Source organism: Xyrauchen texanus, chromosome 22 (assembly GCF_025860055.1).
Source record: "Xyrauchen texanus isolate HMW12.3.18 chromosome 22, RBS_HiC_50CHRs, whole genome shotgun sequence".
Classification (NCBI taxonomy): domain Eukaryota; kingdom Metazoa; phylum Chordata; class Actinopteri; order Cypriniformes; family Catostomidae; genus Xyrauchen; species Xyrauchen texanus.
Genome location: NC_068297.1, coordinates 39340492 through 39359389, shown reverse-complemented (window position 1 = coordinate 39359389; position 18898 = coordinate 39340492). Strand labels below are relative to the sequence as shown.

Genomic DNA, 18898 nt, shown 5'->3' with positions numbered 1-18898 from the left:
TTCCACGTCCCATCCTAAGTCTTTCTCCTTGTCCTTGGTCTTTGTTTTTTTTTCTTTTTACTACTTTTTGTGTTCATCTTGAAGGTACAACGTTGTGATGTTCCCTGTTTTGTAATGTAAATGTACAATAAAAGGTTTTCATTAAAAAATTAATGCCGTAATGTGCAGAAAATCATTTTAAGATTTATAGATTTGTTTTTTAGTTCTAAAACCTAATCATTTAAAGTTTTCTTTATTTAATTTTGTTTAACATTACACAATTCAATTTGATGATGTGTAAATCTTAGAAACAAACGAAACAATATGTGAGTGTTGTAAATGAAAATGATCACGGTGTTTAGATGTTGCTGTTGGACAATACGTAAATTGCGCTGCTGTGCCAGAGACTTTTATTCTGAATTATAAACTGAGTTTGAACTCTCTCAGGTCACACTTGCGGATCTGACCGTGTGTAGCTTTACAGTGTTGTACTTGCGTCAGGCTCAAGGTTTGTCTAACATTCACCTGTTCCTCTAAAAACAAAATACAATTTCCTTATTTCAAATCAAGTGTTATATGCATTTAGAGTTATTTCTGAGTAGTTTTGGAGTTTCTACTTAAACCTGATTCATGTCATTATTTTACAAATGAAACCGATACTGAAGCTGCTGTGTGACGAGCTAACTAGCGTGAAGCTACAATGATAGAAACTATCACTCTGGTCGCTTATGCACTCGGTAAATTCTTTGGTCTTATGTGAACAAAAACGCACAGGTAGACTGGTGGACACCCTTTTGTTTTGTGGAGTTAAATCTAACTAACAAGAACCAAGGTAATACCTTTTTATAATGTACCATAGTAGTGCATTTGTACTTTCTGGATTACCACGTTAATATGATGGTGTATCTAATATTAATTATATTCAGTGTCATTGTTTATACATGAACACTATATTCCTATCTCACACCATACATGTATTATGATACCGCCGTAGCAATTTTGGGGGAAATGTTTAAATAGACATAAACAATTTGATTTTAACTAGCTAATGTGATAATTGTGTGTTCACTTCAGTCACCACATTCACATCAGTAATTCTTTGTTTGAATGATTGTTTTATAGTCCTGTTAGATTCAGAGATCGTGGTGTTTCTATGATCTCCAAATCACTTCACTGCATCAATGGCTGATCATGTGGAAAATGCTGTCAATAATGTGGTAAGTCTACAAGTTCGGTCTGCTTGTACACCGTAATACATATTGTGATTATGTACTTATTTTCAACATTATGTGGTTATGTATTGTATACTGTGATATTTTGTTTTATTTTAGGAATTAGAGAAATGAAATGTATGTGGCAGATTAGTTATTTTAAAAGATGTGTACACTCAGTGAGGCTGTATAAGAGCTCAGTCAGGCCGTGAGAGGACATCCGACCACACCCATGTGAAATGAGACCCAGTTTAGGCATGTCTGATAAAGACATGAGGCATGAAGTATTTATCACAGTTTGAAGCTGGAGGCTGTCCCGCTCGCACTTATCTAACTAAATGGAACGTCCGTGCTATGATCACAGCTGTAAAACTTTGGCACTACTGCAGATTTGAAAAGGGATTTTTCAGTGTTTTCATTTCCTGCACCACAGCCATGTATTTGACACTTGCATTTGCTCTTGTGGATATAAACTCAATGGTGAATAGGGCTGCAACTAATGAGTATTTTGATAATCGACTAATCTAATGATTATTACAACGATTATTTACTATTTCCTAATTAAAGGAAAAAATGTAAAGTTTAATTCAGTAGAGAAATTCACTGCAAAAAATCCTATTGTTATCAAGTGTTTTCCATTTAAAATTGTCTAACAATCCTCAAAACAAAATACATTTACTTGAGAAGCAGCATATAAGATATTTACTCTTTCTTTAAGAGGATGTATCGTAAATATAAGTGTATTTTGTATATAAGTGTGGTTTTTTTCACATGGTTATATCTCTGCGAGTGCAGTAAAGACAAAATATACTTATATTCAAGATCTATTCTCTAAAAGCAAGTCTTGTCGTGGAATATCGCGATGAATCTCTCTAAGTTGTAAGAAAACTCTCGGAGTCTTGAATTCCAGATGCCAAAATTGTAGTTTATTGAACACCAACAAACATGAGACCGGCCAGCTGTCCGTTCTGACTGTCTTAGTCCAAAACCTCCTCTTCTATACAGTTTGTTATCTGGCATTACCTCATTTCTGTGCCCCTTTGTTATTTTTGTAACCAATGGATACTATTTGCCACCATTATCTCACAGAGCCTTTTGATATCTTTTTACTGGTAGAATCTTGGCTTTAGTCTATCTTCAAGGTCCTTAGTCTCATTATTTTGTTACAGCTGGGTGCTCTTTGTGGCCTCTGCAGCAACAACAATTTTAGTAACCTCATATGCTCTCTCCTGGGTCACACAAAGGCCAGGAAACTCATAAGTATTTTGATATATAAGAAACATACTAGAATATTGAAAAATATACTATAGTCTAAATATCTGATGTGCTGCTTCTCAGTTGAATGCACTTTTTTTATTTTTAGACATTTTAAAATATTTAATATTATATTCAACATTCTCAAATAAAAAACAAAACATATTCTGCATTGTAGCTCCTAACATAAGTGTATGTTGTTTTAAAGGAGTTTTAGATATTTATATTTGAAAACAAAAACACATCAAAAACGTATTTTGTTGCAGTGTGTTATGTGGTAAGACTACCTCTCTCACCTTTCTGTACACTTCAATCCATCTTTAAATCTCTCTTCTTAATAGAGCTGCATATCACCAATTTTCACGATAAGATGCATGGAGACTCATATGTGTTATGATTCACAACGTCGCGAGCCATCTTGTTCTAATCTAACTGCAGCAAGTGCACGTGATGGACGAGCGTCTCTGTGAGAGCTTGTGCATCAGCCGGGTGCAGTTTCAATCTCTCCCCCTTAGATCGGGTCAATTCACGCAGCGCTGACCGCACAGAGAAATGCCAGTTTCAGAGTTTGTGCTTATTTACATGACATGCTTTGCTTTATTTCACTAGAGTGCTTCTGTATTTATTTATTTTGTATGTACTCATACTTTGTGATCTACATCACCTTAAGCTATTTGGAAAGTTTGGAGCGTGTCTAGACTGTGAACTGTGTCTTCTCCCTCTCCTCAATCAGGCGCAGGCTGTGGTGCTCCTCTCGCAGGTCATCAGTAGACTTTGATGTGATCTCATGTTACGTTAAATGAGATCAAACGACTAATCGACAACAACAAATGTTGTCTACCATTTTTTTATCATCAACGTTATCATAATGTCAACTAATCGTTTCAGCCCTAATGGTGAAGTGTGTTATTTTTGGGATGTTAAAATACTTCTATCTCAGTTTAATGTGCAGTGTCAACTTGGTTAGCTATAGGTAGTTTGACTTCCTGAAAGCATAAACGCTGTGGCTCTCGAGCGCTTCTGGAATGGAGCAATCAACTTGCAAACTTTTGCATGAGTCTAGTGATAGACTGATATATCGACTAGGCAGATTATTCAGCAGATATTTGGCCATTTTGGTTGATTTTGGCCGATCAACAGAATTGTTAACTTTCCCTTGCGCCAGTTCCAAAATCTACCAATAGATTTGTCAGTGGATTGTGTAGACTTTGGGGGCTTTCACACTGGGCACGTTTGCTGCGGTCCGAGTGTGATTGTTCCCAGTGCCCCCCCGCAGCGTTGTTCTGGTTTCACACTCACTTGATTCTATCGAATCCATTTGCGTTCATCTTACATCATCACAAACACGCGTGGAAAACACTACGTGACTCATACTTTTTGTTATTTTGGTGCTATTATGCACACCAGAGTGAACGATAACTGCATATATGTGCGCTTCATGGCGTAGCTCATCAGATGTCATGGGGAAGACGGCTTGCTGCTGCTCGCAAACAGCATTTTTTTGAGGAGACAGCCGATTGCAAGGATTTAATTTGCATCTTTATTTACACTCCACGCTTACTGACGCTAGTGCCCAAGGTGAAGTTATCGCCACTGTCATCTATTATACCCTATATTTATAACCTATAGTATATTTATATAGTATTTATAAGGTGTATAGATGGATGGATCGATAGACGGACAGTATTTATAGTGTTGATTGTACTTGTATGTCATTGTGGTGTCATGACTTTAAGGAATGTGTGAATCCTTGTGTGTTGTCGAAACTACTGATGTCATTATTGGCTAAAACACATGCGCAGGTTACTTTACTTCCTGAAGGTGTGCACACCCGTGTCCAAGTTGCATTCACATTCACGCGAATAAAGCTACAGTTCCACAGATTTGGCACATAAGACTTTACATTTCAAATATGTGAGGGGCTTTCAAATATGCAAGTGTATTGCAACTAAAACTAGTTAAATGAATTAATTTTAGACTGTGCACAGTATTAGGTCTGTAAAGCAGCTCACCAGATGTTAAGTTACAATTGATTAAAGGAGTATTCCGGGTTCAATACATCATTTGACAGCATTTGTGGCACAATATTGATTACCCAATATTGCCCCTTTATTTAAAAAAAAATAAAATAAAAAAGCAGAAAATCGTGGTTACAATGATTCTCTTTCAATTGAAGTCAATGGGGCCTGATTTTCAACATTAAAATATTCACTGTTTCAACCGTATAGTCAAGTCAAGTCAAGTCAAGTGGTTTTTATTGTCGTTTCAACCATATACAGTTAGTACAGTACACAGCAAAACGAGACAACGTTCCTCCAGGACCATGGTGCTACATAAAAACAACAAAGGACCAACATAGGACCACATGAGACTACACAACGGAATAAAATACCTATATAAACTACCTATATATACCTATATAAAGTGCACGTGCAAACATGTGCAAAAAGTACAGGACAGTACAACAAATTACTGACAATGAACAGGACAATAGACAGTGCAGCGCCGACCAGTACTCAGTAGTGCAAAAAGATGACAGTTTCTAAAATTGTAAACATAACATACTATGAGATAGTGTTCTATGCACATAGCAGTTATTGAGGTAGCAGACAGTTATAAAGTGACAGTAATTAAAGTGCAACTCAGGACACGTGTGTGTCAAACCAGTCTCTGAGTATTGAGGAGTCTGATGGCTTGGGGAAGAAGCTGTTACACAGTCTGGCCGTGAGGGCCCGAATGCTTCGGTACCTCTTGCCAGACGGGAGGAGGGTAAAGAGTTTGTGTGAGGGGTGTGTGGGGTCAGTCCACAATGCTGGTTGCTTTATGGATACAGTGTTTTTTGTAAATGTCTTTGATGGAGGGAAGAGAGACCCCAATGATCTTCTCAGCTGTCCTCACTATCCTCTGCAGGGCTTTGCGGTCCGAAACGGTGCAAGTCCCAAACCAGGCAGTGATGCAGCTGCTCAGGATGCTCTCAATAGTCCCTCTATAGAATGTAGTGAGGATGGGGGTTGGGAGATGTGCTTTCCTCAGCCTTCGAAGAAAGTAGAGACGCTGCTGGGCTTTCTTGGTGATAGAGCTGGTGTTGAGGGACCAGGTGAGGTTCTCCGCCAGGTGAACACCAAGAAATTTGGTGCTCTTGACGATCTCCACAGAGGAGCCGTCGATGTTCAGCGGAGTGTGTTCACCTTGTGCTCTCCTAAAGTCAACAACCATCTCTTTTGTTTTGTCGACATTCAGGGACAGGTTGTTGGCTCTACACCAGTTCGTCAGCTGCTGCACCTCCTCTCTGTATGCTGACTCGTTGTTCTTGCTGATGAGACCCACCACGGTCGTGTCATCGGCGAACTTGATGATGTGATTCGAGCTGTGCATTGCTGCACAGTCGTGAGTCAGCAGAGTGAACAGCAGTGGACTGAGCACACAGCCCTGGGGGCCCCAGTGCTCAGTGTGGTGGTGGTGGAGATGCTGTTCCCGATCCGGACTGACTGAGGTCTCCCAGTCAGGAAGTCCAGGATCCAGTTGCAGAGGGAGGTGTCCAGGCCCAGCAGGTTCAGCTTTCCAATCAGGTGCTGGGGAATGATTGTGTTGAATGCTGAGCTGAAATCTATGAACAGCATTCGAACGTATGAGTCCTTATTGTCTAGGTGGGTGAGGGCCAGATGGAGGGTTGTGGTGATGGCATCGTCCGTTGAACGGTTTGAACGATCACGCAAACTGCAGTGGGTCTAGTGAGGGGGCAGCTGGGTCTTAATCTGCCTCATGACGAGCCTCTCGAAGCACTTCATGATGATGGGTGTAAGTGCGACGGGACGGTAGTCGTTGAGGCAGGACACTGAAGACTTCTTTGGCATGGGGATGATGGTGGTGGCCTTGAAGCACGTTGGAACGACGGCGCTGCTCAGAGAGATGTTGAAGATGTCGGTAAGAACATCTGCTAGCTGGTCTGCACATCCTCTGAGCACTCTGCCAGGAATGTTGTCTGGTCCAGCAGCCTTCCGTGGGTTGACTCTACGTAGAGTTTTCCTCACATCTGCCGTGGTAAGACAGAGCACCTGGTCGTTGGGAGGAGGTGTGGACTTCCTCGCCATCACGTCGTTCTGCACTTCAAACCGAGCGTAGAAGTCGTTCAGCGCATCTGGAAGGGAGGCATCTTTGTCACAGGCAACTGATGTTGTCCTGTAGTTGGTGATGGCCTGGATGCCCTGCCACATGTGCCGCGTGTCACCGCTGTCCTGGAAGTGACTGTGGATTCTCTGGGCGTGTGCGCGCTTTGCCTCTCTGATTGCCTGTGACAGTTTGGCCAAGCTAGAAGCTAAAGTTTGTGAACAAACTTTGATGTTGGCTTGAGAGCCCGAACCTTGAACCGGGACTGGAACTCTGGTCACCTTGTGCACAGCTTAGCACAGTAAGTTTACATTTATATGAATGCATTAATGAGAGAGCAATTGCATGTCTGAATTAGTCCTACCTGTTAGTTACTTCAAAAGCAGAAAGACATATATGCTATAACTTTTCAGTTTCTAAGCTACTTTATTGATAAATAGGATAAAATGTTCAATCTGGTAAATTGGAATACTAACATGAGGCCAGTATTACTGGAATATATAATGCAGTATTGAAAGAAAAGAAAAAATAAACAAGACTTAACAAAGGGGGAAAAAAATCAGTAAAGGGGAAAAAAAATTACGTTGCCTTATTATACGTCATTTATTGATCAATACATAAATGAATGCCTGAATGGACAGCCAGACAGCAGCTGGTAATGTAGGCTGATGTCACTTTAAAGCATAATGCCAGAATTCATTATAATGATACACATCCAATTTCTTTCTCAACTGTTTATGTTCGCTTGAGACATATCAGACTCGCCAAGATATCATGTATTTTGACATTGTTGTATGCATTTGTCCATTCAAATGCAAGAAGAAGCGAAAGTGATCTCTCTTTGGGCCGTGTACGTTGTCTGAGACGCGGCTGGGCTACATCTGATATTAACATGTGTCTACAGTGACCACTTAGATTTCTTCTCTGATTTCATGACTACATACATCAATTACTATATCAGTTTGTCAATCCACATTGATAAAAGCCAAAAGTTCACTGCACGCTTTTGCTCTCAAATATACTTGCTTTTTAATCTTACCACAAACGTGACATAATCCACAGCTCATTGTGGCTGATAAAGGTAACCAATAATTTTTTATTTTTTTTTGTTTTAACCCTTTGGTCACTTGGAGCAAAATGGGTGTCGTTCAAAAATATTTTTAGAAATTTCCCTAGCTATGCTTTGAGTAATCCCGCAATAAATTTTGAATTTCTTCGTGACAAATTTAACATGGTTTTACTATAGTAACCGTATTTGAACCATAATATTCATAGTGAAACCACAGTAATAATACAGGAAAATGAAAACAATGGTAATAAAATCATAATTTTGTGGTTACGATGGTTTTACTACTAATATATTAGTTTAACCATGGTATTCATAGTAAAACCAGTGTAACCACAATATTAACCATGGTTAATCTAGAGTAAAACCATGGTTACTAATGGATACAGGATACTCTATTGAAATCATGGTTTACACAAAAATCAATAATAATAATATAGCTGCAACTGAGCAACTTTTTTTGACAAGTATTTATATTGGTATTCCAGAGAATCTTTCTGTACTTGGTTGGATCTGATCTGGTGAACGGCCTAGGACTAGTTTGAAAAAGTATTTTTTTAAATAATCAAGTATTTTATGAACATTTTGTTTCACACCAATGGTACTTGAGGCACAATTGTTCAGAATGAGTAGATCTACCATATGATATGAATATCGTGTTTGTTTGTGAGAAACAGTGGTATATACAACAACTTACATGCATGTAAAAAGTGATTTTTTTTTTTTCATATTTTGCACAGATTTCTTGGGCCAATAGGCCTACCAGGTTTCATTCCGATCGGCCTTATTTAACCCTATATAAAAGCTTTTATGTTTTTAAGATATGCAACTGTCCTCATAGAACTTGATGACACCTTAGACAAAGCAAGTCAATTGAACCAACGGTTCCATAGTTAGTCATTTTTAGATTTTTTTATTATTTTAGCACCACCAAGAGGCAGAGTTGCACAATCAAGCAGATTCCATGCATATGGCTAGCCAACCAGAGTACTACCATCCCTGAAAGTTTCATGTCTCTAGGCCTTACGGTTTGGTCTGCATGATCAGTTTTGGGGCAGAATAATAATACAAATTCTGACAAAAACAGTAGGGTGTCAAGCCCTCAAGCTTGAGCGCCTAATAATAACAACATGATTAGCCTTCTATAGTCATGGTTACTACTATAGCAAAATTATGACTTCTACCAAAAACTATAGTTACTACAGTCTACAATATTACTATAGTAAAACCATGGCTTGCAAACTTTTTATAATTTTTAAAATATATATATAATGGTAGTTGTTAAAAAGGTCTTCATGTCACAGAAGGATACCAATTAGGCAAATAAATGTGTGATGCAATGGTTTCCTTCATGACCAAAGCACATCCTTATGGTCTACCAAAAAGAGAGAAGACTCTTTTGGGCAACAGGATGCGGTGAAATAACAAAAATTGACTGTGATTAAACCTTTTGGTCTAATGAAAAAGTTACCAGAACAAAATTAATTGGTAACCAGCATTTAAAAATACAGCTTTCACTCCAGACCATTTGAAAGGGACTTTCCCATTTTCAGTTACATTCTGCAAAAGATATGTTCATTTTGAGATAACTAGTCATCAGCCTGTATTATATCGGCTGCTGAAATATTGTTCACCCCTAGTTAAACATTTTTGTTTTGGTACAATGATTGTATGTTAGGTGAGTAGGCGGATATTTACTGTTGTCCAAGATGCATCAGGGTGCATTAGCATTTGTACTACAAAACTGGTGTGGTCACGTGTTTCTGACTACCGAAAACTACCCCAAATGCATCTTAATATAAGAGATGAAGAGTTCCTCACACATTCATTCTTGTTGATTTTCTCTCTGTGCAGTCAAATGACGTAGCAGAGCCCAACCGGCAAACTGAAGCGGGCAGCGCAGGGGGTCCCGGGCGGAATGAGGTGGAGCTTAATGGACAGCCACCGACCGCACAACCCCCTCAGGTGGTCACTGGCAGCGAGGAAGATGAGGATGAAGAGCTGACTCTCAAATATGGAGCTAAACATGTTATTATGCTATTTATCCCCGTCACACTCTGTATGGTGGTGGTTGTGGCAACAATCAAATCAGTCAGTTTCTACACGCAGAAGGACGGACAACAGCTGTGAGTATCATTACTGCTTTTAGACTTTTATGCTACATTTACTCACATATGTTGTTCCAGACACGTTTGACTTTCTTTCTAAGGAAAGAATGTTAGTTTATTGGTGATCTGTTGCCATACTATAAGCCCATTTCCTGCATCAGTGCTAACCGTTATTCTTAAAGAGACAAACATTATAGTTGAAATATACCCATATTAATCGGAATCGAATCGGGAAAAAGTATAGATTCCCAGCCCTAATTTCTAATATGATCTGCAGTTCCCTTTGAATGTTCTGGAAAAACTTCCATACATCAGGCTATCTGAGAATAGATTTATGTCTGTGAAAGTACCCAATGATGTAGTTTCTGTGACTTTCCTCTAGACAGTGCTGATGCACCTCTAACAACTTTATGAACTTCTTACCAGCTATGATGAAACTCTCATCATATAATCTTTTACTCTGCCTGAGATGATTATATGAACCAAAATGAACCAAGGCAAACATGTTGTCCTGTGTTTCTAATTGTCTTATGTTTGAATTTGACCTAAATTGAAATGGTTTGGGAATAGATCTGGAATGACATGTGGCTCTTGTGTGCAGAATCTACACACCCTTCCGTGAAGACACAGAAACGGTGGGTCAGCGTGCTCTGAACTCCATGCTCAATGCCACCATCATGATCAGTGTCATCGTGGTCATGACGCTGGTGCTGGTTGTGCTGTACAAGTACAGATGCTACAAGGTCTGTTAATTCAATATTTGTTGGCTTCTCACTGTGGTTAATTGAACTGTTCATGGACATAGGCTGCAGGATCACAATCTGTTATTTTTGCAGGTGATTCAAGGGTGGCTGTTCTTCTCCAACCTTCTCCTTCTCTTCTTTTTCTCCTTTATTTATTTGGGGTGAGTTCCATCTTTTTCTCGTTGTCATTGAGTTGCTGATTTTGGGCTGTAAAGTTTTAAATTATGGACAATGTTTTATTGAACCAGAAGGCCTACAAAATTTTATTGATTTTACTGCACTTAAGGAGATGTTTGGCACAATGCAAATCAGTTTATATCGTTTATAAAATGGTGTTAAGAGCAATATTTTAAACACATGTTCAGTAAATTATATTTTATGTTTTATTTTTAATGTTGTACATAATAATAGTAAATAAACACTTACTAGCCTAATTAGGCTGCCAATTAACAATAATTGTCTTGGGGTCATTTTTGATGCAGTACAGGTAAATACATAAAAAATACTGTATAGTTTTTGACACTGGAACCAAACGTTATTACTTTTGTGGCAGTTTTCCACTGTGGATAGTACCTGATACCTTTTTTTAGTACCACCTCGGTCCAGGTTCCAAGTGAGCCGAGCGATACTAAATGTGACGTCAACAAAATGCTGCAGATCACTGATTGGTCAGGGAGAAGCGTCACTGGATTTCCAATACGCGACATCAACCCACTAGTTTTAAAGTTAGCAACAGCGATAACAGTATAACTTAATCACGCAAGGGGGAAATGGCTGTGCGCAAAACCACGGCATGGTCAATAAACGAGGTGCAGACGGTACACTTGTTAGCAATAAACAAAAAAGTCTCTCAGGGAGTATATCAGCTGTTGGCTGCACACGGTTACCACCGGACCTACCAACAGTGTAGTGAAAAGTTAAAACTTAACTGACTACAGAACCATCAAGGAAAAGTGGAAGTGGTTTGACCAAATGGACGCTATCTAAACCGGCGAGCAATGGGAGGGAGAGTGCCCTGGACTCAGCCACGATGGAGGATGGTACATTTTGTTACGTTAACTCTATACTGGAAGCCCAATAACAGGGCACATACTGATATTAAGCGAGTAGTATTCAACTGGTCATGTGATCCAAACATGGCTGCCCCCATGAGGGCGCCCCTGCCCCATGTAGAATAAAAGAGCTTTTATAAGGTCACTGGTATGACTGAACTCTTAATCTCACATGAGTGGTCATGATTTTATAAGTGTATACATATGTTTCAATATTACTATTCATTTCTTTAGAGTCCACCTTTAAGAGAATAGGAAGGATGTAAAAGGTCATTCTGTGAACTGATTCACTCTTATAAGGATGAATGTGTTCTGATTTTGCAAAAAAAAGTGCATTACACAGTTTTCTGTTGCACAAATCCCCCTTTCCACTGTGCTGTTATGGAAGCTTTAGTTCTGATGACAGCTTCACCCATTTCTTTACACCAGGGAAGTGTTCAAGACGTACAACGTGGCCATGGACTACTTGACATTAGCATTGATCATCTGGAACTTTGGTGTGGTGGGAATGATCTGTATCCACTGGAAGGGTCCATTACGGCTCCAGCAGGCTTATCTCATCATGATCAGTGCTCTCATGGCTCTTGTCTTCATCAAGTACCTGCCCGAGTGGACTGCCTGGCTCATCCTGGCTGCTATATCTGTCTACGGTCAGTCTCTGGAGATGGGATTCTTTTTTCTTTAGCTTGATGATTTAAGTGTGTATCTCTGCAGGTGGATTTAAAGTAATTTTGGATATGGCTACCAGTGTAACAAAATAAATAAATCGATTTCATTGTTTGCTAGACAGGTATATAAATGTAATGTCCCTTAAGTAATTGTTTCTTATAATTGTTTTACCTCTAAACGTACAATTACATATTTTTTTTGTTGTCCAAGCAACCATTCGCAGAGGCTGCGGTAACATTTGTATGAGCTACTGCTTTGTTGTACGAATGCGTTATTATTGTGGTAGCATCGATTTCATATTTGTTATCTGTGCTTCCATCCTGACAATTGCAAGCTTTTTTTTTATTATTATTATGAACTACCATTAATCATCTTTTTTGTCTTTGGTGTGACAAAGAATGCCACAATTGCATTTCTTGTACAGCTGCTCCATTCTTCTTGTACTTCTGCAGATCTGTTGGCAGTGTTGTGCCCGAAAGGACCTCTGCGTATTCTCGTGGAAACGGCTCAAGAGAGGAACGAGCCCATTTTCCCAGCCCTCATCTACTCTTGTAATATCAATCTCTAAACACTTATTTCTTCTCAAGCTTTGTGACATTGAATTCAGTGTTTTAATTAGTGTGTTACTGTCACATTTGTATTAAAACCCTTTTTTTTTTTTTTTTGTTAGCAACCATGGTGTGGCTGATTAACATGGCTGATAATGGCGAGACCAGGAATAATTCGGCCCATTCAGTTCCTCAGCAGGAGAACCAAGGTGAGTCTATGGAAGGACTGAATTTTGGGCCCTTCCTGAATCAACATGGGTTGTCTCACTGTCTCAACTGGTCAGCTCATTTAGTCACACTTAATAATTTGAACAAAATTGCTTTCCTTCACTGACACGTAAAGAAGAAATGCTAATAAAGAGATTTAGGTATTTCTTAGTTTCCCCCATTTATCTGCAACAAAACCCATTTACAGTAGGATTAACCCTTCAAACTCGGACTGGCCTGCCAGTTTTGAAATTTGCAGACAAATCAGAAGTGTTCCGTTTTTATAATTTATTAATAATTTTGCATTGTACATATAATTGTAATCCATAAAAAGATCAAACTCATCAAATAGCCATGTGTCATATGTTGTTGGAAATCTGGCGAAGAGAATACAACCGGCCTATTTGTTTTCCTCACGGACAAAAATATTGCAAGTAATATTTAAATATATGTCTTAGCGAAGTCATGTGATAAATCACCGTAATTACTTATGGCCACCAGGAAATGTTGGTAAGTTCATGACACCGACTCAATGAAGTCTCAAATGGCACAGAGTGAAACTCATTCTGTGAAATCTCATTACTAAAAACATGTCTGCATGCTATGCAAACCTGTACCATTGTTGTATTTGCATGTGTAAAAAGTTCTTGTGGACTATTACTATGTTTTATTTGTCTTGGAGACCTTTTTGGACAATAGGAAATATAATTTTTGTAATGCTATCATTTTTGATTGCTGTGTTGAATCAACACAAAATTTTACTCAGTTACAGGTGACATGATTGGGAACAAAACAAAAGCAGTTTGTCGGGGCCACCATATTTACACCCTGAGGTATATAATGTAAAATCAGAAAAATAAGAAAAACTTTGTTTATTTTTCTTAAGCTGAGAGTCTCCGAATTTAGCATAATCTATATCATTAAAACTATTGAAAAGTTTTCTTTAGAATGATACCAAAAACTTGACCCTCCTTTCTTTCTTTAGAATACAAATGTATTTTATAAATTTTATTAAAAAATATTTTGTATCAAATGTTATTAGGCCTATTTAATTATACTACCTTATAAATATAAATACTACATGACACAAGAACAACGAAGACCTCAATTAGGGTGGCATTAAAAAAAAAATAGGATGGCTATATTAAATTGAACAAATGCATTTCATAATTAATAAAACCTACTTTATACATAAATACATTTATGCTAAATAAAACTAGTTGACACACTATTTTATATAATTTAGTGCATAAACAGCTGCAGTTATGTAAATATTTAGCTTATAGAAAATGTAGTGGCTTTTACACAGGATCAAGTGAATCGTTTGTTTGAACAAAAAATTGGATAATCATTAATGAATGATTGCTACATTATTGTGAAAATAGTTGAAAAATAGTCAAGCTACTGTATACCGTAATTAAGTTTGTACCTCCCTTTAGTTAGTTATTCCTACACTGATGATGAAGGGGGCGCGGCACAGCCCCAGAGAACGCTACTGCCCTAGACTATTGCCTATGCCAAGATCGGCCACTGCTCCAATGTACCTTAAGATGTATATATGTTTCCTGTAGTGGCCATAGCACCCACAGCTCAGCCGGAGGATGACGCCGGTTTCACACCAGCGTGGGTTGATCATCAGCAGCATCAGCTGGGCCCGATGCAGTCCACAGAGGAGAGCAGACAAGAGATCCAGCAGATGCCCTCTGAACGGCCACCGCCTGTGGATGATGATGATGATGATGAAGAGAGTAAGTATCTACAGCCTATTTCCAACACCGATACTTTAAGTTAGATTCTATCAGCCATCACACTGAGGGAGTACACCCAACACCCCCAGTATACCCTCCACATCTGTAAAAGATCTTACAACTGATATTGTTAAATAGAGACCCCAAAAAGGATGTGGCTCAAAAATGGCACAGCAAGTGGCATTTATTTGAAAGAAAGATGGCACAAGTACTCTTCAAGTTAAACATTTAGCAAAAACAATGTGTTCAGAATGAAGACAAGTATTTTTTCATCAGAAACACATTTTCTCAGGGTTCCCATGTATCCTGGAAAACCTGGAATTTTTCAATGCAGTTTTCCAGTCATGGAAATTTAGAAAAATACCTAAATATACTGGAAAATATTTTAGTATCATAAAACTGTTTGACTGTGTTACTAACAAAATGTACAAAAACATGGTTACGATCATGACTCTGAATAGAGTCGAATACATAAATTCCTATCGTTTTGTCACTGCAGTCAGCTGTGCATTGTGAAACAACATCAATGTACGAATCCCTGTCACATGCATTCTCTATTCATCTGCTTATCTAATTTGCAATGAAAATATATAAGTATTATAAGAAAATAAGTATTGATATAGTAAAAAATAAAAAAAATTCATTCCAACATTGTTGTTGGGTTAACCACCAAGACATTTGAGTTATAAACTTTAAACAACGATGACAGTCGGACCACTGTTTTCAAAACAAAACAAATTAACACCCTGTTTTGATAGCGTGGTGATTTGGTTTTCACACCATGGGATGTGAATTTATTTTAAATAATTAAATGATCCTAGTCTGCTTATACCGCGGTTACCACATGTAGTATGCAAAATACACTGACGGAATCACAGAATCTAGTCATAAAAATAGCATTACAGGTAGCTATTTAATGCAGAATGATATGGAATGACATAATCGGGCGAAAAAGTTTGAATGCACAATTAATTAAATAAAAAAATGCAGTATGTCCTAGTGTGATAATTATACTACCAAAGTCTGTGATTTAATTGAATAAATATATAATCTGCTAGTGATGTACACTTCAAATTGAATGTGTGAAGCCGGCCGCTCATACACTGAAAACACCTCATCATGATCTTCATGTGTACGCTTGCATGTGTGAGATGACAGAGAGCAGAGCACTCTGAAGTGCACAGCACATACAGACTATGTGTTTATTTAATTTATATCGCAGCTTCACTGGGATTAATAATCAAACTGGGCCATGTTCCAAACTGTTTATCTGGAGGTGAGAATCTACCATCAAAAACACAAACGCCAAAATAAAAGCTTGATTTAAAAAGACTCTGCTAGGACACATGTGTGAACTTCATACATCCACTAAAAATAACTGTGATGCCAATTGTTTAAAAGTCAATGTGGGATATATATATATATATATATATATATATATAAAAAGCAGGTTTACACTGCTATTTAAGCCTGACAGCATCCTCATTGTGCAGTGAGGTTAACAGGATTGTGTGTTCATGTGTGTGTTTTGCAGGGGGTGTAAAACTGGGTTTGGGAGATTTCATCTTTTACAGTATGCTGGTTGGTAAAGCATCAGCTACAGCCAGTGGTGACTGGAACACAACTCTAGCCTGCTTTGTGGCCATTCTCATTGTAAGTAACCCAAAGAAATCCCAGAAGTCTCACTAGATAAATCTTGTCAAGTATTAATCTTAATTGTTTGAACATTTGCATTAACGATAATGTTGGCTCATTTATCCTCAGGGTTTGTGTCTAACCCTTCTTCTCCTGGCAATCTTCAAGAAGGCTCTTCCAGCGCTCCCCATCTCAATCACCTTCGGCCTAGTCTTCTACTTTGCCACTGATAACCTGGTGCGTCCGTTCATGGATCAGTTGGCTGTCCATCAGTTCTATATTTAGCACAGAGATGTCACTCCTCATGCACTCCACTCTAATGCTCATTCCCAGAACCCTCCTGCAGGGAAGCACATTTCCTCCCTCTTGACACGTGACTGGACTCACCGTTCCTGGCATTGAAGGATTCTTTACAATTGCAGTGCCTCTCCAATGACTCAACAGATCCTGATATTCGCTTTCATTACATCTGTGGTCTGAATTCTGACTATGTCTTTGTTTTGACAAAAAGCAAAGGCAATCAAAAGTCATCCAACATGTATGAATGCATAACGGTAAGAGGATGACCGTGATTATGAATTTTTCATTTAATGATGAGTTTGACAAACAATGTTTTGTGGAATGGGACCAGAGCTTGATTTATCCACCAAATCTTGGATTCACTTTCAAGGCATTATGTTAATTCCGATATTGCAAGTATTAACCCAAAGCTCTGTGAATGATATGGCTTCGTATACTGAGGTAGGTACTATTTCATTTTTGGTCTTTTTAAGGGGGCCTGTGAGCATGGTTTGAGTTTTAATTTTGAACACAGTCCAACCATGTTGCTTTGGGAAGATGTCACATATTGACTTGGTCTAGTTTACACTTACATTGAATAAAGTGCTGTTAAAGCTACTGTTTTGCTCTCCGAGAAAGTGCGGAAGCATCATTTTGGAATGTACCATAAACTTTAAAGTCCTAAATGTCCTTAATGTTCATCTCTGCACAAATGTCAGTAGAATGTTTGTTTGTTTATATTTTAATCTGTTTTGTTTTTATTTACCATCAAAGTGGTTGATGAATGACTTTTACTACTTTCTTGGTACCCACACCTTTTGTCATTTTCAAGAACATGCAAAAAATTTTATATCTAAAGGGTAAGATTCACAAATAAAGGGGTTGCTCATTTGAGCAAATTTCAGTCTGTGGTGTCATGTCAGTGTTTTATGGACAAATTCTTTAAATATCTCAACAACAAAAAATTACCTTTTTTTTTTTTACCCATTTGTTTACTTTAAAGGAAAATATCACAGAAAAGTGAATGGGGAGTGGGGCATGTGACAATCAATTATAAACATCATCTGATAAAAATAAAATAACCAATTACAGGGTTCCCATGGATCCTTAATGTCTTAAATGATACAACAAAAGTCTATATCATCTTTCTCCCCATGTGCACTTGCAAACTGTTAGTCTGGCTTTTTAATGGTGGTTTTGAAGCAGTGGCTTCCTTACAGAGCAGCCTTTCAGGTTATGATGATATAGGAATTGTTTTACTGTGGATATAGATACTTTACCTGTTTCATCCAACATATTCACAAGGTCCTTTGCTGTTGTTCTGAGATTGATTTGCACTTTTCACACCAAACTAGGTTCATCATTGGAGACAGAATGCATCTCTTTCCTGAGCAGGATGATGGCTGCGTCATGGCATTTATACTTGCGTACTATTGTTTGTACAGATGAACATGATTCCTTAAGGCATCTGGAAATTACTCCGATGAACCAGACTTTTGGAGGTCCACAATATTTGTTTCTTTGCTGATTTCTTTTGATTTTCCCATGATGTCTAGCAAAGAGGCACTAAGTTTGAAGGTAGGCCTTAAAATACATCCACAGGTACACCTCCAATCAGAAGCTAACTGAAAGTGCACCCTGTTCATTTTTTTATTTTACAAAAGCACAAGGTTTTGTTATTGTGCATGTAAAATAAAAGTAGACCCTTTATAGTTTCTAATGATGTCTTACACTTATCTGTATGCCCAAAAATGACGGAGTATTTTAAGTTGTTTCCGCTGTTTTGAGGGAAGAAATCCAGCAGGACACGCTGGCGTATCCGTCGACCCCTGAGGGTTTAAGGCAGAGTTAACGAAGTGCATGTACACTTCTGACCCACTGGAATTGTGATATAGTCAATTAAAAGTGAAACAATCTGTCTGTAAACAACTCTAGGAAAAATGACTCCTGTCATGCACAAAGATGATGTTCTAAACGATTTGCCAAAACTAGTTTGCTAATATTAAATCTGTGGAGTGTTTAAAAAATGAGTTTTAATGACTTAAACCTAAGTGTATGTACATTTCTGACTTCAACTGTATATTATAGAATTTATGGTTAACCAAATTTTCATTATAAATGTGATGTGATAAAAATTTTAATATGCCTATTGCTTTTTCTATTATCTTTCTATTGCCCTTTTTAGTGAATTCCCACTGAGACGATAGGGAGCGGTGCCTAATCTGTTGTCATCGATCATTGCCCAGATGTTACAGAATCGGTCAATGCTCATTGATTGCACTGTTTCACGCC

The 18898-nt window shown here is 38.2% G+C and overlaps 1 protein-coding gene across 2 annotated transcripts; it reads left to right on the top strand.

Moving 5' to 3' along the window:
• The first annotated feature begins 422 nt into the window (after window positions 1–422).
• LOC127662738 (presenilin-1-like) lies at window positions 423–17590 on the top strand. Of its 2 annotated transcripts, XM_052154040.1 has the most exons (12): window positions 442–487; window positions 754–811; window positions 1102–1196; window positions 9472–9743; window positions 10327–10468; window positions 10562–10629; window positions 11950–12170; window positions 12642–12740; window positions 12860–12946; window positions 14516–14692; window positions 16227–16345; window positions 16457–17590. In XM_052154040.1, exons 3-12 carry the CDS (start codon window positions 1161–1163, stop codon window positions 16610–16612), a joined length of 1377 nt encoding a protein of 458 aa, XP_052010000.1. In that variant the 5' UTR covers window positions 442–487; window positions 754–811; window positions 1102–1160; the 3' UTR covers window positions 16613–17590. The 2 variants fall into 2 exon arrangements, with proteins under 2 accessions (XP_052010001.1, XP_052010000.1); XM_052154041.1 differs by lacking the exon at window positions 754–811 and having other exon boundaries at window positions 423–487.
• The last annotated feature ends 1308 nt before the right edge of the window (window positions 17591–18898 follow it).

Bases quoted from the DNA above. Each gene is read 5' to 3' on its own strand.
- LOC127662738 (XM_052154041.1), top strand. From the start codon at position 1,161: ATGGCTGATCATGTGGAAAATGCTGTCAATAATGTG. The intron at 12,947-14,515 runs GTGAGTCTATGG...TGTTTCCTGTAG, and splicing joins TCCTCAGCAGGAGAACCAAG to TGGCCATAGCACCCACAGCT. The intron at 16,346-16,456 runs GTAAGTAACCCA...ATTTATCCTCAG, and splicing joins GCTTTGTGGCCATTCTCATT to GGTTTGTGTCTAACCCTTCT.